The 24,645-nt window shown below is 46.1% G+C and overlaps 1 protein-coding gene and 1 long non-coding RNA gene across 3 annotated transcripts in view; one reads left to right on the top strand and one right to left on the bottom strand.

Annotated features, from left to right (window-relative positions):
- LOC147121072 (protein kinase C epsilon type) overlaps nt 1-24,645 on the bottom strand; it is a 788,174-nt gene that overhangs the window by 107,205 nt on the left and 656,324 nt on the right. For both annotated transcript variants that reach the window (XM_085980505.1, XM_085980511.1), the window contains one exon: nt 20,349-20,503. In XM_085980505.1, coding sequence (XP_085836631.1) covers nt 20,349-20,503 — 155 coding nt within the window. The remainder of the gene's footprint in view (nt 1-20,348; nt 20,504-24,645) is intronic.
- Nucleotides 5,091-24,645, top strand: part of LOC147121073 (uncharacterized) — a 40,416-nt gene continuing 20,861 nt past the window's right edge. Inside the window, exons 1-2 of the long non-coding RNA XR_015076334.1 lie at nt 5,091-5,318; nt 6,444-6,493. This is a non-coding gene — a long non-coding RNA (uncharacterized LOC147121073). The remainder of the gene's footprint in view (nt 5,319-6,443; nt 6,494-24,645) is intronic.

The raw sequence follows: 24,645 nt of genomic DNA, 5'->3' as shown, positions 1-24,645 counted from the left end.
ACACCCGCGGCACCACAACAGCCACGTCGGTCGCAGAGGACTATCAAACCCCCGAACAGACTAAATCTATAGAAGGGTTGAATGTGATGAAATATTCCATTCATCACTGCCTGTGACTGTGGTTGGTTTCAGTTTCATTTCCCTTACCTCTGTTCCGTTTCCTCACCATTGTATTGTACTATGTGTAGGGCTCCGCCCATACCTGGCCCATTGTATTGTACTATGTGTAGGGCTCCGCCCATACCTGGCCCCTATGTAAGCTGGCCCAGCCTGCAGCACATCCAGTACGGCAGAGCTCTGGATGGAAGATACCTCTCTCCTGTGTGTTACCTTCTAAGTCAATAAAAGCCTTGTTTTGTTTCGCTAACATCGAGTCTTGGATTTATTGAGGCACATCAATAATAACCAAGAAAGTAGTCAACATGGATTCAGAGGGAAAGATCTGCCTGATCAACCACCTCGACTTCTTTGCGGAAGTGATAACCCAAGTGGACTGTAGGAAGCCGTACATCATGTACCTAGACATCTAAAAGGCATTTGATATAGTTCCACACAAAAGGTTATTAGTTAAACTCAAAAGCGTTCGAAATTTATGGTAAACCATCGATGTTGGGACCATTACTGTTTCTCATTTATATAAATGACCTGGATTCAGAAAGTTAATGCAAAGTGGTCAAGTTTGCAGATGGACTGGGAGGAGCAAAGGAATGGCAGGAAGCAACCCAGCTGGATAAAATATGTAAGTAGACAGTAAAATGCAAGATGACATTTAATACCAGCAAATGTGAAATACTGCACATTGGAGGAAAAATAAACAACGCATGCATTCCATGAATGGTGTTGAAATAGCTAAGAATTAAATTTAAAGACTCAACATCAACATGTACAACCAATGCAGAGCAGAAATCAGAAATGCCAACAGAATACTGAATTACATAGCCAAAACACCATAGAATAGAATACAAGTCAGAAAAAGGTGTTATCAAACTGTACAGTGTTCTGGTCAGACAGCACCTTGAACACTGCGAGGAATTTTAACCTGAAAAATCGGGTGGGACGGAGGCGGGCGGGGGAGGGGAAGTTCGTTTTAAAAATCTAAATCCCGACCCCAACCCGCCCACTTTCAACTTTTACTCAGGTAGGACAGAGGGGGCGGGCAGCAAACCCACTGCCAGGAGGTGGGTTGACATTTTAAATATGATAATGAGGCCCTGAAGCCTCTGCTTTTACTGCAGCCGACTGGGGATCCAGGGCCTTGGGATTCCCGGTAGCTGCAGCGAGGCAAGCCTGGCCTCGGGGAGCAATCCCTGTGGGCTGGGAGGAGCAGGAGTGCTTCCTCCCGGTTCCCAAGCTCACCCGGGTTGAACTCACCCCCCGGGGTCGGGAATCGAACTCACCCCCCGGGAATCGAACTCACCCCGGGGTCGAGGATCACACCAACCCTCGGGGATCACACCAACCCCCGGGGATCGAACTCACCCCCGGGGTCGGGGATCACACCAACCCCCGGGGATCGAACTCACCCCCGGGGTCGGGGATCACACCAACCCTCGGGGATCACACCAACCCCCGGGGATCGAACTCACCCCCGGGGTCGGGGATCACACCAGCCCTCGGGGATCACACCAACCCCCGGGGATCGAACTCACCCCCGGGGTCGGGGATCACACCAACCCCCGGGGATCGAACTCACCCCCGGGGTCGGGGATCACACCAGCCCTCGGGGATCACACCAACCCCCGGGGATCGAACTCACCCCCGGGGTCGGGGATCACACCAACCCCCGGGGATCGAACTCACCCCCGGGGTCGGGGATCACACCAACCCCCGGGGATCGAACTCACCCCCGGGGTCGGGGAACGCCTCCCTCCCCTTCCCCCGATTGAACCCCGCATCTACCTGTTGGTTGCGGCCTCTCCTCTAGCATTGCCCACCTGACTGGAAGTAAACCTGTCGATCAGGCTGGCTCCCGGGCAGGGAACATGCCCATGATGTTGCACACACACCGTGGAGTTAAAACTGCCCCCACCCCGACCCCGCTCGTGTCGGAAACTTCAAAATCCAGCCCACTGTGTCATAGTGGTTAGCACGGTGGCATAGTGGTTAGCACTGTTGCCTCACAGCGCCAGGGACCCGGGTTCGAATCCGGCCTCGGGTGACTGTCTGTGTGGAGTTTGCACATTCTCCCCGTGTTTGCGTGGGTTTCCTCCGGGTGCTCCGGTTTCCTCCCACAGTCCAAAGATGTGCGGGTTAGGATGATTGGCTATGATAAATTGACCCTTAGTGTTAGGGGGATTAAATACGTGGGGTTACGGGGATAGGGTGGGATATGTGTTGGTGTAGGGGTTACGGGGATCGGGTGGGATATGTGTCGGTGCAGGCTCGATGGGCCGAAATGGCCTCTATCTGCACTGTGGGGTTTCTGTGATTCTGTGTGTGTCCAGTTCTGGTCACTAAGACATTGGAGACAGTGCAGAGAAGAGCCATGAAGCTAATCTTTAGTGTCAGAGGTCTGAGTTATGAGGAAACACAAGATAATATAGCAGTTTCCAGCTTGGAAAGGAGGTAAGTGAGATGTGATCGCATAGAGGTATATAAGATAGTTAAGCGCATGAAAAAGGAGTCTGGAATATTACTATGAGTTAAATAGTGAGAGTAGAACAAGATGAGATAGAGTCAAACTAGGTAAAGATAAATAAAAAAGAAAGACTTGCATTTATATAGCGCCTTTCACGACCACCGGATGTCCCAAAGCGCTTAACAGCCAATGTTTTGTTTGAAGTGCAGTCACTGTTGTAATGCAGGAAATTTAGGACTGATGTCAGAAAATGGGATCAAATGTATGGAACCGACTGCCAGGAAGAGTAACGGAGACAAACACCCTGGAATTGTTCCAGAAATAATTGGATGCTGAACTAGAGTGACTTTAAGATCTTTCTGGGTGGATGAACTGAGATGAGCTGAAAATCCATCCTCATGTGTAACGATCTTGTGATTTTTGTAAACTCTTTTATCTGTGTTGCAAATTAAATGATGTGAACTTTCAAACTCTGTATGGGCCTGCAACCCTCAAACCCAAGCTCTGAGATCAGACCAATTCAAATGCGTGACAGGGGAAAACACATCTAATTTTGTTAGAGCAGAATCCTAAGCAGAGTCGAGTTTTATTTTTCTATTTTTACATGTGCCTTTGTTCATGGTTCAGTTACAAGTATGTCCACCCTGGCTACAGTATCGCAAACATGAGTAGGGAGCCATCATAACTAGAAGTGGGCCACCAGAGTAACAAACAGGCACAGTGGCAGGGCAGGTACAGCATTGGCTTTTTATTTAAGTTGTAAAATATGGAGGTCTTGCTGCTCCTGTGAAGCTACTGTGGCTCACCAAACTCAAATCTCAAATAAACCAATGACCTTGTACTTCAGATTTTAATGCAACATGTTACACATTTACAAAATATTGAAATTTGCATTTAAAATGCTGAAAGTGAAGAAAAACAAATTTGCAACAGTATGCCCACCCATGTGGAGTGACAAAATGGGCTCAACACCTGACTAACTATGTGTAAGGAAAAAAATATCCTCCAAATCCCCTGCTGCTGCCCTGAGGTAACTGTTTCATGCTCTCACACAGTGACTTTCCTGTATCTTAGCAGCTGCATGGGACTCAGCTGGAGAAGCAGGCATGTTTGTGTGTGCTACTTTTTGGTTGTTGTTTATTTTATTTGATATTCCTTCACTTGATCCCATTGCAGTGGTCAGGCGAGCAGGGAGAGAGAGGTCTGCTTCTTGGGAGAGGCAGCAGCACCAGCCTCCCTTGTTCCTGAGCTACCGTCCTTAGTTTAAAAGGGGCCATTGAATATACTGGCAAGAATGTGGATGCTGTGACCTCCCTGCACACTTTTAACAGTTTTTTAAATGTCTTACACCAAGCCACTACTCAAATAAACTGTACAGTTGTAATGTAGGAAAAGCAGTAGCCAATTTGCACACAGTAAGATCCAACAAACAGCAATGAGCAGTGAGAATGACCAGACGACCTGTTTTAGTGATCTTGGTTGAGGGACAGATATTGGCCAGGACACCAGGGTGAACTAGTCATTCCTGGAGGTTTGATCACGTGACGTTTCAGAGCCTTCACCAGTTCAAGACTCCCCGAATTCTGACACCCGCGATTCCCAAGCCCCTGCCGACTCCACGCGGTCGCAGGGCTCTGCGGCGGTGGTCGGGTGACGTCATCAACCCATAGGCTTTAACAGCAGCAGCCGGAAATGTCACCGAGTCAGGGGTGGGGTGGGGGTGCAGGGGAAGTGGGGGGATGCATTGTGGCGAGAAATTTAAATAGCTGACCTCACGGGCTGCTGGAGGCACAGCTTGGGAAACTCCCGGCCATTCCAGGAGGGTTGGGAACATTAGGGCAAACTTCCCCTATTCTTCTGCGAATTGCACCATGGGATCTTTGACATCCACCTCCAATAGTGCAGCACTCCCTCAGTACTGCACTGGAGTGTCAGCCTAGATTTCTGTGCTCAAATCTCTGAAGTGGGGTTTGAACCCACAACCTTCTGACTCAGAGGGTGCTACCCAATGAGCCATGGCTGACACTTAATAGCACATGTGAAAATATCCTCACGTCTGGCTAAATTTAATGTAACATGATTTGTGTTTAAAACTTGTAATCATGAAAGTAACCCCTCAGTTAATACTGGCACTCATTCGACCCACCACCCACCCACTGCACCCCCCCCCCGCCCCCCTCTTGCTGGTTAATAATGCCACTCTCCTTCCTTCAGTCAATAATAGCACTCACCTTCCCCCTCCCCCTACCCACTTTAGTTAGCAGTGGCACTCTCCTTTCTCATCTCAGTTAATACTGATGCTGCCACTCCCCCACCCACCCCACCCACCCCCCATGAATAATACTAGTACTGCCCCCTCTGCTCCCCATGGATAATACTGGCTCTCTCCTTCCCCTTCAGTTAATGCTAGCATTCTCCTCCTGCCCCCAACGCAGTAGTACTCCCAGCTTCTCCCCCACTTCCTCAAAGTGTCACTCCCAACATCTTACTTCCTTTTCCGAGTGCTGCTGCACACTGTGGTAGGATTTCCTAATCTTGTGAGATTCCCTCCCACAGTGTACAATGGCGTTCAATCAATTACAGCAATAACAGAAGGTAGGAGCTCTGGAGTGGCACTGGGATCAGGAAAGGGGTGAAGAGGAGGAGACCATTCCATGCTGATTTTCATCCATGAATGTGGGCATGCAGACAGTGCCCCCAAAACATGGAAGTAACCATATCAAACTTGAACAGTTGGCATGTAAGTCTGAATTGAATCTAAATTGGTTTTAGAGTTTAACAGTGAAAGTAGCACGAGGTTAACGAGAGCAGCAAAAAAAAGAAAGCTTTTGCTGTAATGGCTATTTAGATTTTCTTCATAGCACAATAAGTTCTGTATTGAATTTTCTCAACTGATCTCTCTGCAAGCTGTAACATGCTTGTGAGAACAAGAGATGAAGAACAACAACACAGTTCACTGTTGAGTTTTTCAAACAAACTTTTCTCCCTGTTACACATCAGCATTATAAGCACTGGGAAAAGGTCAAATAATGTTAAATGAGATGAGATGAAAAGCAAAGATTTCTACCAACTTTCTACACGAGGCAGTGACAAATAGTGTGTGCTTTTCTCTTCTACCTTTCTGAGTACAGAACTTTTTACCAGTGAGACATAAATCCGTGTGATAAGATATTAAAGAAGCTTAAAGATCAAAGGCAGAATCATCCAAGCAAAATAAGGCAAATTCCATCTAAAGGACAAATTAATGCTGGTTGTAAAGCGCTCGAGGTTTATATGTATCTTAATATCTCAGTTTGATTTACAGTGCCTGCATCATTTGCAGGAAGGACTTTTCAAACCATTTAGTTTCAGGGTTGCTCAGGCAGGAGTAAGAACAACAAACAGACTATAAAAGATAGTCTCGTAAATACCTGCCCCCTTCCCCATCCAGTAAAATCAATAATAAATCATAAAAAAAAACACATTATAACGTGATAGAAATACGGGCTGATGTTAGCTTAAATTAGAATGTGCTGCAGTGAAAAATTTTCAGAACACCTGCTGAAGTTTATTTTTAGTAAACCATGGAGACTTTTCTTTTTCTCATTTTACCAATGTATTTCTTTCCTCAGCAGTTCTGATGAAAGGTCATCGACCTGAAATGTTAACGCTATTTCTCACTCCACAGATGCTGCCTGACCTGCTGAGTATTTCCAGCATTTTCTGTTTTAATTTCAGATTTCCAGCATCCGCAGTATTTTGCTTTAGTATTTCTTTCCTCACTTGCCTCACTGTTTGAACTATTCTCATGGCACTAGAATGAATCTGGACGCTTTTTAAACAGTCTTTTTGGATTGTTAGTCACAATTTATCCTGCTCTTTGCAGATTGACCTTCACCTCCTAAATGAACTGATGGGAACATCTCTGGGAACCAAGTGAGTAAACTTCTATTGTGGATGCTGGGCATTCCATATTTACTGTAATTAAAATATTTAAGGCCTTGAAATTATACCATGTGAATATTGGTCTGGGTCTAGCAAGGTGGAATGTAAAGCGGCAGCCACTCTGTCCATCAAAGCAAGAGTACTCTTGAGCTTGAAATTAATTCTTAAAATACTTGATAATTTTTTTTAATTTCTGTATTTTTTGACATATTAGCACTTTTGACACCAGCACTGCTAAAGTGACAACACTGCCCTTTTAAGACAGCTGGGCAAGGCAAGAATTGTGGTGTTATCACAAATAAAAAGACTTTTATATCCACATCAGTCGTGATCCAATAGGGTCGACAAACCAAAGTCTTGTCATAGATTCCAGATGAGGGCAGGATGACTAAAGGAGATGTGGAGATCAATGAGCATTCTACAAGTTTGTTTGAAATCCTTTGTGCAATAATAGATATTTATCGAGAACTTTCTCTCAGGAGATTAAATGTGCGGGATGGAGTCCATGATTGCACATGGTCAGTGGAAAATGTGAACTCGATGAGCCAAAGAAACCTTTCTCAGTTCATGTTTCTAATAATTTTGAAACCTTGACAATCAGACTGGCCTGCAGCCTGGCTAACTGACAGACCTGTGTGTTGCACCTGCTCATGGACTAAACTGCTTTTTTTCAGTCTTCGTTATCTTAAAACATTTCTTTTTGACATATACCCATTGCAAATCAGAACGTTGGCATATTTCATTGGAAGTACTGAAACAGATCTCAATGTTACAATAAAAAGTGCCTAATGCTCTTCAAACCACCTGTTTATTTTCTTTTTAATGCTAATCTTACTGTGTAAACCTTTGTCACATATGTGGTGAACATTACATGTACATCAGTCTACTTATGTGATACAAATGGGGTTCCTATTTTGAATTAAAAAAGAAAGAAAATATTAGCATTTATATACTGTAGTGCTTTTCAAGTCCTCACAGCCAATTAGTTACTTTTGAAGTCGTCGTCATATGTGTCTTCACACTGTTCCCTTTGGGGAACTGTATGAAGTGGTGGAAGGATTTCTGGCCGCGATTAACGCTCCTTCCGTGACCATCTTCGTACCAGCCATTAGGGTGCTTAGTCCTATGGCGGGAGGGTTTTACGGGCTCCCACAACCCATACGAGGTGGGGGGGGGCCACCCACACCCACGGACGCAAGTATCCCGCTGGATGTCAACCCAGAATTTAGAGCCGGAGCTCTGACTCCACTTGCCGGGACTGTCTGGAGCGGGGTTCGAAACCCTACGCCTTCTGGCCCAGCGGCGGGGATGCTACCGCTACGCCAAAGGCTCACTCCACTTTTGAAGTGAAGCCACTGATATTAGATAGGCAAATCTTCACAGAGCAAGGTCCCACAAATAGTAATAAGATAAATGACCAGATACTCTGTTTTGGTGGTGTTCACTGAGAGATAAATGTTGGTGAACTCCCTGCTCTTCTTCAAATGATGCCATGGCATCACTTATGTCCTCCTGTTCAGGAGATGGGGCATCAAGTTAACGCCTTATCCAAGAGGAGGCACTTCTGACAGTGCAGCACTCCCTCAGTACTGCAGTAAGGTGTCAGCCTAGATTAAACGCTCAAGGCTCTGGAGTGCAGCTTGATCCTATGACTTTCTGATTCAGAGGTGAGAGCCAAGCTGATATTCTAGATTATATTGTTTCATGTGAAACTCTAGTAAAACCGGGTTACTGATATTAAAATGGAAACCACAATTCTTGCTACTGTTAAGAAAATATCTTTGTTTTGATTTGGGGGCCTCAATTAAATATATTGTACACCTGCCTGGAGTAGACATCAATATTCAGAGGACAGCACGCCCTTGTTTATGGAATGGCCTGAAGACTGACTTTATCAGGTCAAAATTGGTTTGCCTGTTACCTCAATGTATGTAAATTTGCCAGGACAAGAAGGCTGACCCACCAAGGCTATCCTGTTAGACAGTTAGTAGGTGACTCTAGATTAATGCCTGTGACACTAAAGGTGTGCTTTGATTGGAGGGAGGAAGAGTATTTGTCACAGAACCTGGCCTTCACCTCGGAGGAACTGAGAGGTATATCTGTGCGGCATCTCTAGGTTCTTGAGTTCACTCAGTTAAATCCAAGGGACTGCCGACCTTCATTTTACATAGGTTCCATACAACTAGCAGCAAGAAGAAACTTTCCTTCCATCAGTCTGAGGTGGAGTCAAACCAAAATCCCAGCAGCCTACATTGTTACTCAGATTGCCCTTTATCACAATTAAAATCCCACTAATACTCCATTACCACTGAAATAGCCTATCTATGATGAATCCCTTTGTATGATTAGGGAAATAAAAGATGGTCAGAAACAATTCTGAAAGTTTGAAATTGTAACATTTCATTTACATACACTTATTAATATGCGTGATATCACTATCGGGAAGATCGAAGGCTGTGGGGCTGATTTGGTACAGTCTCATTTTCCTGCCTTTTGCTCTAAACTAATCTCATATTTCTACTTTCTCCCCAAACTAATCCTATTTTCCTGCTTCCTCCTCAGACCCTTTTATAGTCCTCTTTTTAAGTAATTAGCCAGTGCGCTGTAATCAACTGGATATTGATCACTGCATGTAAAATGTTTCTTCTAATCTCCCTCTTTACCTATCTAATGTTTATCACGAGATCATGGCCTCTTGTGTTGATTAATCTATCACCAAAAATAATCTACCTAATGTTGGAGATTTCCAGTATGATGAGGCTTCAGGGTCAGTTGGGTTATTGCTGTTCCTTTGTCATCAGAGTAATACTCAGCTTTATGAAGCAAATAATACCTGCTCTGAATTACTTGGGAGGCAGCGGGCACTACCTCAGGAGACACTTTTGTTCTTCACCTCCAGATGCAAAGCAACACTGTCAACAAGGTAAATGGCTGACATTGACACTGTTTGTTGTCAGGGCCGATACTGTACTCTGGCTGCGGGTGAGCTGAGATCTCAGTTCACATGTACGTGGCAGCAATATGATCTTGACATTGCTGGTTGGTTCAGACCTACCCCCGATATCTGAGTAACTGAATAGGCACAAATCGCGTGTGTGTGTGCACAGTTGCTCCAGTATCACTGAATTGCCCTGCAGCATAAATTCAGTCAAACTGTAGAACCAGTTCCACATTATCTTTAGGTTTTAGTCATAAGTTGTGTGTAGAGTCATAGAAGCATGTGTGCATGGAATACTTTCACTTTCACTGGTGTGAAGTGACAAAGGGGCTGGAATACAAAGGGGTGGAAGTTATGTTACAGCTGTACAGAGCTCTGGTGAGACCCCATCTGGAGTACTTTAAAAAAAAAATTGTTCCTGGGATGTGGGCGTCGCTGGCAAGGCCAGCATTTATTGCCCATTCCTGTTTGCCCTTGAGAAGGTGGTGGAGAGCGACCGCCGCCTTGAACCACTGCAGTCCGTGTGGTGAAGGTATTCCCACAGCGCTGTTAGGGAGGGAGTTCCAGGATTTTGACCCAGCGACGATAAAGGAACGGCGATATAGTTCCAAGTCAGGATGGTGTGTAACTTGGAGGGGAACATGCATTCAGTTCTGGGCAACGCACCCCTGGAAGGAGATATTGGGCCAGAAATTCGTGACCAAATGCGTGAGTACGGTCTGGGTACTCACGCATCTGGCCGTTGGAAATGCCGGCGTTCAGCATGCACAGCGCATGCGGGGAACGCCGGCATTTCCAGACCTCGGAACGAAGGGGTTCATAGGCACAGCGCGTGCGACTGCACAGGCAGCGCTTGCGCAGTGAACTTCGTAGATTTCATTCATGGATTCAGTGAGGGTAAGTCCTTACAAGTTACACTTGAAAAAAGCATGTGTAAAGTTGTTCCAAGGCTGCGGAGGAAGATATATTTTATCGTGGAGCTTCTGAAAGGCAATATTTTTGTTTGGGAAAGGGAGGGAAGTTATTTTAAGAAATTTTAAGTAAGTTTTAAAGTTAAAAATTTTTTTTTTAAACGGGTTTTCAGAACGGTAGGTAGAAGGAGCAATTGTGGCTGTGTGAATTGAATGTGAAAATGAGTGTTCTAAAATGAGTACTGTAACATTTCCAGCACTTTTAAGAAAGAAACTTTTCATCAGTAATAAGTAATTATGTATGTATGTCCGCATATATTCCTTTACGTATATGTATGTATGTTTTATATTCCTTTACTTATGTGTATGAATGTATGTTTTTAATTATGATTTTCCAATAAGTTACTTTCTCTGAAAGTCATAATTAAATAATACATTCATGCACATAAGTAAAGGAATATATACATAACATGCAAAGGAATATATACAGACATACATACTTTCAGAAGCTCCACGATAAGAAATATCTTCCTCCGCAGCCTCTGGAGCAACTGTACCCATGCTTTTTTCATGTGTAAGTTGTAAGGACTTGACCTCACTGAAAGCATGAATGAAAGCGGCGAATTTTACTGCGCACGCGCTGCCTGTGCAGTCGCACGCGTTCTGCCTCTGAACCCCTTCGTTCAGAGGACAGGAAATGCCGGTTTTCCCCACATGCACTGTGCATGCTGAAAACCGGCATTTCCTCCAGCCAGACGCGTAAGTACCCCGACCGTACTCGCGCATTTGGAAGGAAATTACTGGGCCAACATTTTACATGTCAATAAAATGAAAAATTTAACAATTGCACGATTTGCCCCCTCGCATCTGCGACTGAGGGTCCAAGGAGGTGCATTGCGCAAGAGGTCATCGTCGTACGTATCCTCACACTGTTCCCTTTCGGGAACTGTATGAAGTGGTGGAAAGATTTATGGCCGTGATTAACGCTCATTCCGTGACCGTAACCATCTTTGAACCAGCCATTAGGGTGGTTAGTCCTATGGTGTGAGGGTTTTACGGGCTCCCACAACCCATCTGAGGGGGGGGGGCCACCCACACCCACGGACGCAAGTATCCCGCTGGATGTCCACCCAGAATTTATAGTTGGAGCTCCGACTCCACTTGCCGGGACTGTCTGGAGTGGGGTTCGAAACCCTACTCCTTCTGGCCCAGCGGCGGGGATGCTTACTGCTACGCAAAAGGCCCACTCCGCACAAAAGGTGACACCCATACGTTTCCTGCGCCTTTTCCCTCCCCGTGACTGGAGCCCTATGCTGCCACTTGAAAGACCAAGCTATCATCTGCCCTTTTTGCGGCGCCTTTGACTTCTCATTACCAATGATGAGCAGGCGCTGCGCCTCCACCTCCTTGAGGAGATTGCTGAGGTCATCATCAGTTCAATTGTGAGTTCTTTTAATGCCGTGAATTGTGCTCATTCCAGCCATTTCACGTTGCTAATCAGATTGGGCCTTTGGCATAGCAGTAGGATCCCCGCCGCTGGGCCAGATCAGGGTAGGGTTTCGAACCCCGCTCCAGACAGTCCCGGCAAGTGGAGTCAGAGCTCCGGCTCTAAATTCTGGGTTGACATCCAGTGGGATATTTGCGTCCGTGGGTGTGGGTGGCCCCCCCTCCTTGTATAGCTTGTGGGAGCCCGTAAAACCCTCCCGCCATAGGACTAACCGCCCTAATGGCTGGTTCAAAGATGGTTACGGTCACGGAATGAGCGTTAATCATGGCCATAAATCCTTCCACCACTTCATACAGTTCCCCAAAGGGAACAGTGTGAAGACACGTATGACGACGACATTGCTAAATAAATAAATGGAATTTAAAAAAATCTTTTAGGGCTTTTGAAAGTCTTTAAATTGCTTTAATTCTGTTTAAAACTACTTCAGATTCTTCAAAATAATGTAAACGTTTTTAAAAGTTTATAAAAGTTACCAAAAGCTTCAAAAAACTTCCAAAAACCTATTTAAACTGCTGCTTTGCATGTAAAAATGCTTAGCAGTTTGGCAGAAACATTGGGGGCGTGTCCTGTTAAACTGAGACCTCAAGGGGCGTGTCTCAGTTGCACAGCGCGCTCCAGGCTTCGCGCTGGCTGCACTCCTGGGCGGCGTGACGTCAAACGCTGCCCGGGATTCTTCAGATTCAAAATGGAATTCCAGGCGTCCCTGGAGGTGATCGGCAGGCGCGTCGGGTAAGTGCAAATCGGGACCTTGCACGCGCGGCAAGCCCCGTTCACGAATTTCTGGCCCATTGGTCTTGGAGGGGGTGCAGCGCAGATTCACCAGAATGATACCGGGGCTAAAAGGCTTAAATGATCAGGGCCGGTTTCATAGGCTAAGCTTGTATTCTCTTGAATATAGAAGATTAAGAGGGTATCTAAATGAGGTGTTTAAGATGATGAAAGGATTTGATAGAGTAGATAGAGAAGCAATTTCCTCTGGTGGAAGAGTCCAGAACTAGGGGGCATAACCTTAAAATTAGAGATGGCCGTTCAAGGGGTGGTGTCAGAAAGCACATCTTCACACAGAGGGTAGTGGAAATCTGGAATTCTCTCCCCCAAAAAGCTGTTGAGGCTAGGCCAATTGAAATTCTCAAAATTTAGATTAATAGATTTTTGTTAGGCAAGGGTATTAAGGGTTACAAAACCAAGGCAGGTAGATGGAGTTAAGATACAGGTCAGCCATGATCTAATTGAATGGTGGAACAAGCTCGAAAGGATTAATGGCCTACTCCTGTTCCTATGTTCCTATGCCAGGGATGTATAATCAAGCAGATTCAACTGATAATCCTGACCAAAAACATCTTGACATATTGCTGACAGAACCTCTTTTTAGCTGATTAGGGGATTGCCCGGTTTAACAAGCTATTTAAATAAAATTAAATAAACCTTTTCTTTTAAAAGGTCTTTTCCATCAACACATTTGTTTTTAATTGCATTGTTTTGAATATCATTAAACAATAGGGTTTTACAGACTGCTCTTAGCACATGGGCTTTTGACTGAGTGTCAAGATGGGGATGTCTACTATATTGGTGTCAATTCAGCATAAAGTTTCCGGGTTTGCAGGGGAATAAAATCAGAATGCGGAACAATGCAGCATCCTGCAGACAGGAGCATTTTGTAAACCGTCAATCAACATTTCAGTACTTAAAGGGGTTTCCTGTTCTGGGACCCATGTTGTTCACAATATTTTTGAATGAAATGGAGAAAACTCGGGGGCTAAATTGGATAGCCCCCGAAAACGGGCGCGGGGATCGCAATGGGTGATTAACCCGCGCCCGTTCGATGTAATGCATCTTTGTGCTGCCTGCTCATTATCATGATTTCTGCGTGCAGCCAATGCTAAACGCACTGTTGATTTCCAGCACGCATCAACAGGGGGCCCAATATTGAAACTTGCTAAAACTACTTAAAGCTAGCCTGCATCTCTTAAAGGGGAGGGGCATTATGGCTGGAGAAGGTGCTGGGAGTCCTGTGGGAGCTGAATCTGACCTGGGAAAGACAGAAGAATGGCTGAACATGGGAGAGCGCAGGCACCCAGGTTTTTGGACGCTGCACTGGAGGTCTTGGCGGAGGAGGTAGAAAAGAGAAGAGTCGACCTGTATCTGCAGGGGGCCAGGAGGCCCTCCAGACACACAGTGAAAAGGCAGTGGGAGCAGATAGCTGTGGAGGTCAATGCCAGGAGTCTAGTCCCGAGGACCTGGATGCAGTGCTGCAAGAAGTTTAATGACCTCACACGAGCGGGTAAGGTCAGTAAATGCATCTTCAAATGCCATGTCATACCAACTGCACCACTAGCCTCAGCCACTGCTCCAATCACCTCACCACCATCACTCATCTCACCCCCATCACTCACTTCACCCCATCACTCACCTCACCCCTATCTCTTACCTACCAGCAATCTCTATCAATCAGGACTCATACCGAACATGCATATGCTTCACCTCACCCTCAGACACTTAGCACTAATGCAAGCCTCACACCCACATCTCATAGCTTGCACACACTCCGGAAGGCGAGGTCACACATGAGTTCTGCTGCAGAGGGCTCAGATGAGCACTTCAATGGGCCAGGCTACAGAAGAATGCTAATGGGTATACACAATGAAATGTTTGGTGCATTGGGAGGCCTGCATTCAATGTTAAGGAGCATGGAGGAGTCCGGCACCAACTTGGCACAGGGCTTTGAGCAGAGTTTGGAGCTCATCCTTTCCAGCATGGAACTGGTGGCCAACTCCATCAAAACACTTGTGGACCCAACCATGATGCAGTGTCTGATGGCCGATGTCTCAGCTTCCATTGCAGAACAAGCAGCTTCCACCAAAAGTCTGAGTACTGCAGTGGAAACACAGACTGAAGTCATGCGAGGTCACGCAAGCTCAGACTGCTGCCATCATAGCTGTGAATACCAGTGTTCCAAAGGTGTCACAGCAGTCCAGCAATCTGTCCTCCAACAGATTACTAGCATTGCTGAGGCACCGCCCTGGAGGAATGGCAGTGGCCTGCTGTCCTCTCTCAGGATGACAGCATTCGTCCTCCCACCCCTGCCACTCCACCAGTGGCCTTGCTGTTGCCTGTCAGCCAGCCAGCCCGGACTCCTGCTGCCCATGCTGATATGGTGCAGTCTGAAGCCAGGCCTTCTAGGCCCAGAGTTGATCGAGGTTGTCCTCCAAGGCCATCTGTAGTCTCTTCCACTGTAAATCAGCAGCCTTCCACCAGCCATGCTGCAGCCACTTGGGTAGCACTGCGTAGGAGCACTAGGACAGGCAAAGGCACATGGAAGACAGGCATTAAAATAATGCACAAGGGTGATTAGTTTACTTTGCAATATGACATGATTTCAGTTATAAATTTGGTTTGGAATGTTTATTTTGTGGTGGCTTTTATTTTTGCATTGTGACCAAGCGGACACTGTGATGGTCAGTGACAGAAGGAAGGTAAGGTGTGGGGCTGTTGGTGAATGGGGAATTGGGGTTGCGGTTACTGGTATCACACTCTGATGAGTTCTTCACGTACACCCCGGGCAGAAAGGGGCTGTCTAGGTTGCCGCCTCCCTTCCTCTTCCTCCTCCTCGTGATCCTGCTCCTCAGCATCTCGCCTGATAGCTAGTGGCAAGGTCTGTCCTGTCATGATGGCAAGGTTGTGCAGCATACAGCATACCACCACGAATCTAGAGACCCAATCAGCCGAGTACTGCAGGGTTCCTCCGAGCAGACCAGGCAGTGGAATCATTGTTTCAGTATGCCAATGGTCTGCTCTATCTCTTGTGGCAGCATGGTTCTCATTGCATGCTGTGCACATGTGCGTGGGTTGCGAGCCAGAGACACGAGCCATGTTGTCAGTGGTTAGCCCTTGTCGCCCAGCAGCCACCCTTTGGTTTGCCGTGGTGGCTGAAATGCAGCTGGCAGAGCAGACTGCCGCAGAATGAAGGCATCATGACTGCTGCCAGGATACTGGGCATTGATCTGCATGATGCGCTGCCTATTATCACATACCAGCTGGACGTTGAGGGAGTGGAATCCCTTTTGGTTCCGGTACATGAAAGAGTTGACATGCGGCACCTGCAAGGCAATGTGCGTGCAGTCAATGGCACCCTGCACCATGAGGAAACCTGCATGCCCACGTGCTCGCTTCGCCTGCTGGTCTCCAGCAAGAGATAATGAAATGAAGTTATCTCTCTTGGAATAGAGAGCCTCAGCGACCTCCCTTACGCAACAGTGGACGGCAAACTGTGAGATGTTGCAAATGTCTCCAGCACCAGTCTGGAAGGAGCCAGACGCATAAAAGTTCATTGCCATGGTCACCTTCACAGCCAATGCAGTCCTTGCCCTGCTCTGAGGTTTCAGTTGTGGCTGCAGCAGAGGCAGATTTCAGTGAGGACCTCCTTAGTGAAGTGCAGATGTCTCACACACTGTTCCTGGCTGAGTCTCAGGGAGGAGAATTGCTGCCTGCACACCCTGGGTGGACATGGCCTTCTGCTGAGAGCATTTCTCCCCCTCCTCCTCCCTCTTCCAGCAGCTTCTGCGTGGCCTCTGCTCGTTCTCCCAGTCATGCTCTATTCCAAGAGGAAGACCTACTAGTGCACCTAGGTCTGGAAGCAACTGATTTGTGCAGAAGCCTTGAAGCCACACCACTCCCTGTAGATTTTTGAAAGTTGAAACAATTACGGAAAGCACCAAAAACTTGTAGAACTGTAGCAACAGCCAGAAGAAATCATCCAGCAACTTACCTGTAAGTAGTTGATGATCCCTTTAAATAGCGCTGGTAGGGGGTACTTCCTGCTGCTTAATGCGTGTTCTGGTGTGCGAGCTTAAGAGAGGGTGTCAGCTGGAGCGTTCAGCTCCAAAATGGCAGTGCTGGCATCAAATCAGCATTGCATGTCATGACCTGCCTGCTCTGCATACTCCCGGCAGACATTAGCTGCGCACACACTAACGCCTTCACCAAGATGGCATCCTGTGGGCTTCATATCAGAAGTGTGCGTGTGCACCGCGGACGTCATTTTTGATCCCTAATTGCACTCGTAGTGCCAAAAAACTGGTGCTACCGAGCCCAATTTCTCACCCCCTACATTCAGCACTGGACCAGAACACTGTAAATAGGCATAAATGTGCAAAAAAGCAATCACTCTCCACTGACAGGAAAAGCCTGTTACACCTGGGATTCCCAGGCAGTCTCCTAATCAACTATTAACTAGACCTGTCTCTGGTTAGCTTCTGAGCTCAGATGGAATCAGATGTATCCAGAACAACCACCCTACATCAAAAAGAATATTGATGCATTAGAAATACTTCAAAAAATAGTGACCAAGATGACTCCAGGCCTTAGAGGATTAAGTTATGAAGAAGGCCTCAAGTGACTAAACTTATTTTCACTGAAGAAAATGGGGCTTAAGTAAGTAAGCTTTTTGACATGTCCAATGAACATGAGACTAGAGGATACACGTACAAAACTCACAATCCTCAAGCAAGGTTCCACCTTTTTTTCTCACAGGTTAGTGGACATATGGAGTAGACTCCAGAAAAAATAGCTGAGTTAGAGTCAAAGGCTTTGCTCTTTCCCTTTATGTTGACTGGCTTTGGGCAGTCTAATCCCAGTTCTTGGTGGATGTAGCTCAATAGAACAAAACTGCCTCCGATAGTGCCCATGGCCAGCTTGCTTATGCTGGAATGACTGACTATCTTTTCCTAATATGATATGACGAATTACATCAATTATAACAACCAATGAACTGAATAAGTCAGGAGGTCATCATACTGTTTACCAAAGCTTAACCGAACAGGAATGTCAGACAAAGAACATATTTGCTGAAGAAGTTACTGTTTTCCCGAGAATACAAATGAGCTTTTTAGTGGACTTGTCGGCAGGGAGGGCATGTGTCTTTTTCAGGTTTGAGTTCTAGGTTTAATCCAGCCAACATTGGTGGAAGATTTCCTCTGTGCTTCATCTGTAACAATGTTGTAAAGCCAGATAGTGCACGGAGGATTTTTTTTTCCCTCACAAAGGAGATGAAAACTTCTTGTTAAATGTCATGTTTATGAATCCATCATACACACAAACCAATTTCCATTGGTCACAAGTCAATCTCAACTTTCGCTTCAACAGACACCTGAAAACAAGGGGGCTTACCAGAATAGAAGCTAATGCCTGATTGTAAAAACCAAGATGCTTTGGAGCACAAGGTTTTTGCAACTAGACCCAAATCAGCCAAATCTGGAATTGGTTGGTGAGTTTGATATATTTTGATGCGTATCATGCAGCTACATGTGAATGTGCGCACGCACCACACTGACCTATAAGGAATGTTATTACGATTGTGCCGTGAGATTACACAAGTTAGGGCAGTCTTTTTCTGTTCAGTGCATACTGATGTTAATTCCTTCGCTTGTGTAGTATCTTTCACGTATAAATGTTTCCAGACGTTTGATTGGAGATTGGACAACAACGGCCAGAAGGTGGGAGAGAATTTATGGGAAATGACCAAAGGTGAGATCATAGGAGATATAAGGTGAGAGGTAACAAGGCAGAAGGGTTTAGGGAGAGAGTTCCAAAGTGAAGGGCATGGTTGCTGAGGCTCTAACATTGATCGTGGAGTGGAAAGGAGAGGACTCCAAGTAGACCAAAGTTGGAAGAACGGAGAGTGCATACTAATGTAGGACTGGAAGAAATTGTAGGGTTAGGATGGAGTAACATCATGGAGGGATTTGAAAACAGGAAAAGGGATTTTAATTTATTTATCAGCAGTTCTAAAGAAAACTAGTGGAGCACAAACATAATGTCAGGCAGAACTTGTGTTCCTGGCACAATAAAATGTGTATAACACAATGAAAAGGGTAAGGACAGACATGTCCTCACTCATATAGCACAAGAAGTGCCAGGAACACAAGTGAATCACTTCTGCCTGAAATGGCTCTGTGTTATGAGTTGGCTCCCAATGTTCTGAATTTGGTGTGTTTGCACTACAGGAAACTTTGTGATATCTGGCACCGACGGGACCGAGCTGTTGCCGATCTATCAAAACTGCCGGACATACCAGCGTTAATGTTGAAGCATACGGAGATTTGCAGCTCCGTATCTGGCAACAAACACTGTTGCTTAGCAACAGCTTCTAAACAGTTGGCCGTACCTTGGAAGCGTCTCTGTAGCTTAGCAACAGCTTCAGAGAGACTTTGCAGAGCCTGACTGTTGAAAAAAAAGCCACGAGAAGAAAAAAACCCTAACAAAACGGCTCCTGATTTCTGCTGGTAGATCGAGGTTTCCGGACATACACCCTCCGGATAAACCAAAGTTTCCTGTATATGTGAAACTCACAAGACTGGTGCAACTTTTAAGTTTCTGGTCATGGATTTCCAACCCCCTCCCCCCCCCGCCACACATTTCTCCCCAACCCATAGTCAGGGGAAGGTCTTTACAATCCAGCAATGTGAAAGGTGACTGATAGCTTGTATTCAGCTAATCGCGCTCTGACAAAATGAGCATATTTTGCTGGTAGTATATTTCCTGGGGTCAGACAGCACTGGATTTGATCCCAGCCCAGAACAAAGTTGTGGTCCTCACTGAAATGAATGGAGCCGCTCTGGGATGCAGGTAATTCCTTCCTGTTGCTGACATGATTGGAATGGCTCTGGGGGAAAGAAACCTGAAATGGTTGGTCTTTGTGAAGCCACAAAAACTTTGATAACAGTAAAAAGATTTTTATGTCTTTCCTCGACAGACACTGGGCAAGTAGGTCGAGCAGAAAATATTTTGCCTAAACTCTCCTTTCCCTTAAAAAAACTTTTGATCACTGGGTTAGAGTAGCTACAGTTCATTTTTGTGTATATGCAGTTTTACATTGATTTAAAAAAAAATCCTACAAGAAGCGTGAGTTTTGCTTATTCTGGAGGTAAAACACAGGCTCTTGGCTCAATAATGTGACTGGCAGAGCCTTTTCTTTACAATTCACTAAGCCACTTCCTGCGAGTGACTCACAGTTTGCCCTCAAACACTGAGAAACAGAGGGAAGAAACAAGGACCCTGTGACTGTTGTCCCTATTCAATCAACAAGAGGACAGCACAAATAAACAAAGGAAATGGCAGAACGCTTCTTTTTGGAGGAGGCGGGGGTGGTGGAATTGAAAGGCCTTTTAGAAGTTTGCACTGGGCTGAGGGAGAAAGTAAAGAGATTGTGTCACTCTGCTGGCAGGTTAGCAGACGGTCAGGCTGTGCCAAGCATTTTGTAAAAGCTCTAAATGCACCATAATACAAGTCTGGCATCGCATCTGATTGCAGCTTCTGGTGCTATTCAAACGTAAACATTCTGAATGACAAACAAAAAACAAATACAACATAGACCCATGTCTCAACATGCACGAGAACTGAGGCAGTATGCTTCGACCCAAACTAGTTGCTAGGATATGAAAGCATTCTGGCCAAACCAGCCATGAACCCCAGCTGTTCTTTTTCAGCAAGTACCTGTAGATGACGCCATTTTGGTGAAGGAACATGAGTGCCGAGGTGACCTCTGCTGCATAAAACCTTGATCGCGCTTCATCAAACTTGCGGGAACGTTGGATCTGAAACATTAAATCGCCTCCATTTACGTATTCCATGACGAAAAAAAGGCGGTCCTAAATGAAGGAAGAAAGAGCTTTTTCAGTTAAATTTCTTAAAGGCTTACAAGTGGCTGTTGTTGTGGGAAACAACTAAACATTTGTAGAGAAGGAGTTTCATGGTGTCAGCGAAAGCTGATCAGTCGAAACAGCAATTAGCTGTTGACAAAAGAAAAATAAATTTCAAAAGCACGTCTGAATGAACCACTATACCAAGTAGCTTTGATTCTTCAATCCTTTTAGTCCCTCTGACTTACAAGGTCTAGTAAATCTAAAAGTTTTCACAGTTTGTTGGGCTGCATTTGGAAATCATACAAATCTCGACAGAGAATCTCCACCTAATGTCACTCTACCAAAAGCTATTGGTAATATTCTAACCCTCTTTTTATTGTGAAGTTCATTCAATATTACAAAATAAATAACAAGAAAGAAATATCTGACCCCAAGCAGTGCCACCTTATGTCTTTCTTACCCTAGTCTCTCTCTCTCACACACACATTTGCAGAAAATGTTCTCTAAACAGATTTATGATTTTGCTAAAAATAGTGAACATGGGAAATGTTCCACTCAAAATTCATACTGTCATCCATGCAAACTCTTAAGCAATCTCTTGCATACGCGTTCTCTCTCTCTCTCTCACGCACACACTCACATTCTTTCATGCACACATTGTCACGTGTATTCTTCCTTATGTGCACTCTCTGCACACTTTGGCCCCGATTTTCTGCCAGCCGTCGGGCGGCTTTCCAGGTGGCCGGGGGCCGCAAATGCTGGTCGCGACCCCCCCCCGCCTGATTCCCCGCCCCGTCCGACTTTCGGACCGCCGTTTCCCCACGACCCGCTTCAGTCCCGCCCGCCGCTGGCGGGACTGGCCGTCGGAACACTAATGAGCAATTATTACCTTGTTTAAGTCGATTTTCAGGGGCCGTTGCGATTTTGGGGCTTTCCCCACATCAAACACGCCTGCGGGGAACCCCGCTGATGAAACCTGGCGTGAAGCTTGCCGGCTTGCTTTCTGTCAGCTGCAGGTCATTCGGAAAAGCTGCAATTTAAAGGGACAGCAATTGTATGGTGAAGGACCTTGTTGCTGCAGGCTTGGGGCTACTTCTTCAAGGCTTAGGCACAGCTGTGGAAGGTTGGAGCCTCACACACTTCTCCAATGTGATCTCCTGGGAAGCCCCTCTCGCCACCCTCACTCAGCGCTTCCTCAGCGGAGTCATCTACAAGAAGCATGGGACGCCTTTTTTTCCTTCCCTTCTTGCCATTAGAGTATCTTCAGCAGCAGAGGCTGCAGCAGCAGAACCAGGAACAGCAGGATCAGCACCAGGAGCACCAGGCTGCTGCTCACTCACCTGAAGCTGCACAGGCCAGAAGGGGCCAGCGCTTGGAAGTGGCTTGAGAGCACCTTGCTGCGCTTTAGGGGGCCATGGGGACCCGTTTCTGCACTGGCAGTCCTATTCAGAAGGACTTCCATGAAGGTCTGGTTTCTCTGTTCAATAGATGGCCAACGCTCCTCAAGAGATGTCATTCTCTTATGAGCACTCACCATGTTTTCCGTACCCTGGCGAGTTATCTCCTCCATGGAGGTTGCCAACCTTTCCATGGTGATGCGTTCATGCGCCAATGACTCCACAAAGGCTCTGCTCATGGTCGCTATGGACTCCTCCATTTGCTCCACACTCGCAGCGACCCTGGAGACAAAACCTGCCAGAGACTCCTGCATCTGTGCATGGAGATCCACCACCTCTTCTCTTGCGGATGGACCGAGAGGCAGAGGGTCGACATGCAGCGCAGCTGAGCTGAGCTGGCAGAGTCCTGCGCCCTCCAACGAGGACTCTCCACTGCTGTCCCTGTCTCCAGAATCTGCTGAGGCTCACTTGTGAGCTGTGAAACACCAGGTGACAACACTACTCTATGTCCCGAAGGCCCCCCCGAGGTGTGAGTGTCTGCGCTGGTGCTGGGTGCGCTTACTTCTGCTGACGCTGCGCCCTCAGAGGTTGGAGCTTCCTCTGAGGAGTCTGGCTGCACAGCCTCTTCCTCCTCCACAGTGGGGACGAGGGCTCTGGATGGTCTTGTGGGGGAGTAGAGGAAGGAGTTAGAGATGTGATGCCAAGGTTCTTCTGGTGACTCCCAGCGAGTTGGCATCTGCTGACACCTGCATCCATGCAGCATTGGTCTCAGTGGGAGGCCTCTTCCTCCCTGACCCAGGGAAGAGGACCTCCCTGTGGGCCTTAGCCCCATCCAATAATGCCTGCAGTGAAGCCTCGTCGAATTTGGAGGCAGCTCGGGATCTGGCACTGGCCACAGCTGCTGCAGGCTCCTCTGCCATCCTGTATGGTTCATTTGGAAGCCTTCAGAGGATGCAGTGCTTGCTATGGTCCTTGAAAGCACCACGAATGATGACATCATACTGTGGGGCTTTCTGACTAGAAATGGACAATTAGCAAGGCTGCCCACATGCTGGGAATTAATTGGCCACTTGAGGGAAAATTGCGTGGAGCTGGCTGACATTTTTTTGTGTGTCAGAACCCCACATTCAGGGAAACCCGACCATTTCCCACACAAGCCACAAAATTGGGCCCTTTGTGTGTGTTATAAATCTCATCATTCATCAAGAAACCACTTGTGAAATAACGCTGGACAGCCAGCTGGTGGTGCCGTCCAAGGAGTATAAATACTTGGGCGTCGGCCCCAGCTTTCCAGGGACATTTTGTAAGACAAGGAACTAGTGAAGTACAACTAGACTTCCATGTTCTGAAACAAGTTGATTAAAGCCTTGCTTTATGCTCAAACCAAGTGCGTAGTGAGTTTTATTATGTCAATTTAATCAACTTGTTTCAGAACATGGAAGTCTAGTTGTACTTCACTAGTTCCTTGTCTTACAAAATGTCCCTGGCAAACTGGGGCCGACGCCCGAGTATTTATACTCCTTGGACGGCGCCACCAGCTGGCTGTCCAGCGTTATTTCATGAGTAGTTTCTTGATGAATGATGAGATTTATAACAGTGTGCACTTTCTCTCACGCATGTAATGTCTCTTGTATGCACATATTCACATACATGCACTATTGCATGAACATGTTCATGCATTCTCTCAAGTGCATACCCCTTTCAGATGCATGTGCTCTCATACATATACATACATACGATCTCATGCATACTCGTGCACCCTCTCTCAGCGCACTCTCAAGTGTGCTATCTGTTCATACTCATTTTCTCAAGCACAGTCTTTAAAATCTACTCTTCCTCTTCAATGCACACTCTTTCACAGATTCTCTTTGTCGCTCAGAAATGTGGTGAGCAGTACAGAAATACAGCAGTACAGAAATCCAACACAAAATTATATAGGTATAAACATTTATCTTTGCTAAAGATATTTTTGCTAGGATATCTTTTCTAAGGTGTGTGAAACCATCAGCTGTTCCTATGAAGTTGCTGGTAATTGTTCAAAAGTTTGAAAATTATGTAAGCTCAACAGGATTGCCATCTCCTGCTATTCTTAAGTGTCAGTTTGTAACATTCTTACCTAAGTCAGAAGGTACTGGGTTCAAGGCCTACTCTGGTCCATCAAGACCTCAGACTTAAAATTCTCACCCATGTTTTTAAATCCATCCATTGTTTTACCCCTTTATATCTCTGTAACTTCCTCCAGTGCTGCACACCCCACATTACAAATCAAATCAAATACACAAGCACTACAAATGAAGAGGTCTTCACTGAGAAGAAATGGAGCATATGGCAAAGGGTGCAGCAAGAAAACAGAGGTGAAGGGCTCAACACATCAATATTAGCAGCAAGCTGGCCAGATTCCTGGGGTTTTGGCTTGCTAAACCTGAAAAGTAGTTTGTTCCAGGCTATTTGGCATGCTGAATTCTGTAAGTGCATTAGACAGGCTGCCATAAATCAAGCAACAATATCATTCAGGCACTTTCCAACATTTGCCTAGCATTGCTATACAAGTGTTTTCAGATTTAGTGATACAGTGGCCTACAACCGGAGTGCCAGAAGGGACAAAGAAATGAATTGTCATCCTGTAAGGTGTGTATATCTTGTATGTACAGTATGTCTTTTAGTAGTTATAACCAAGTTCAAAGATGGACTCCAACTGCTTTGTTGCAAAGTGAAATGGCTGCTCAGGGACATTTCAGCTGAGACTCATCT

This window comes from Somniosus microcephalus, chromosome 3 (genome assembly GCF_052327205.1).
Source record: "Somniosus microcephalus isolate GS21.2 chromosome 3, FLI_Smic_1.0, whole genome shotgun sequence".
NCBI classification, from domain to species: Eukaryota; Metazoa; Chordata; class Chondrichthyes; order Squaliformes; family Somniosidae; genus Somniosus; species Somniosus microcephalus.
The sequence above is the reverse complement of the archived record's forward strand: the minus strand, read 5'-3'. Positions and strand labels throughout refer to the sequence as shown.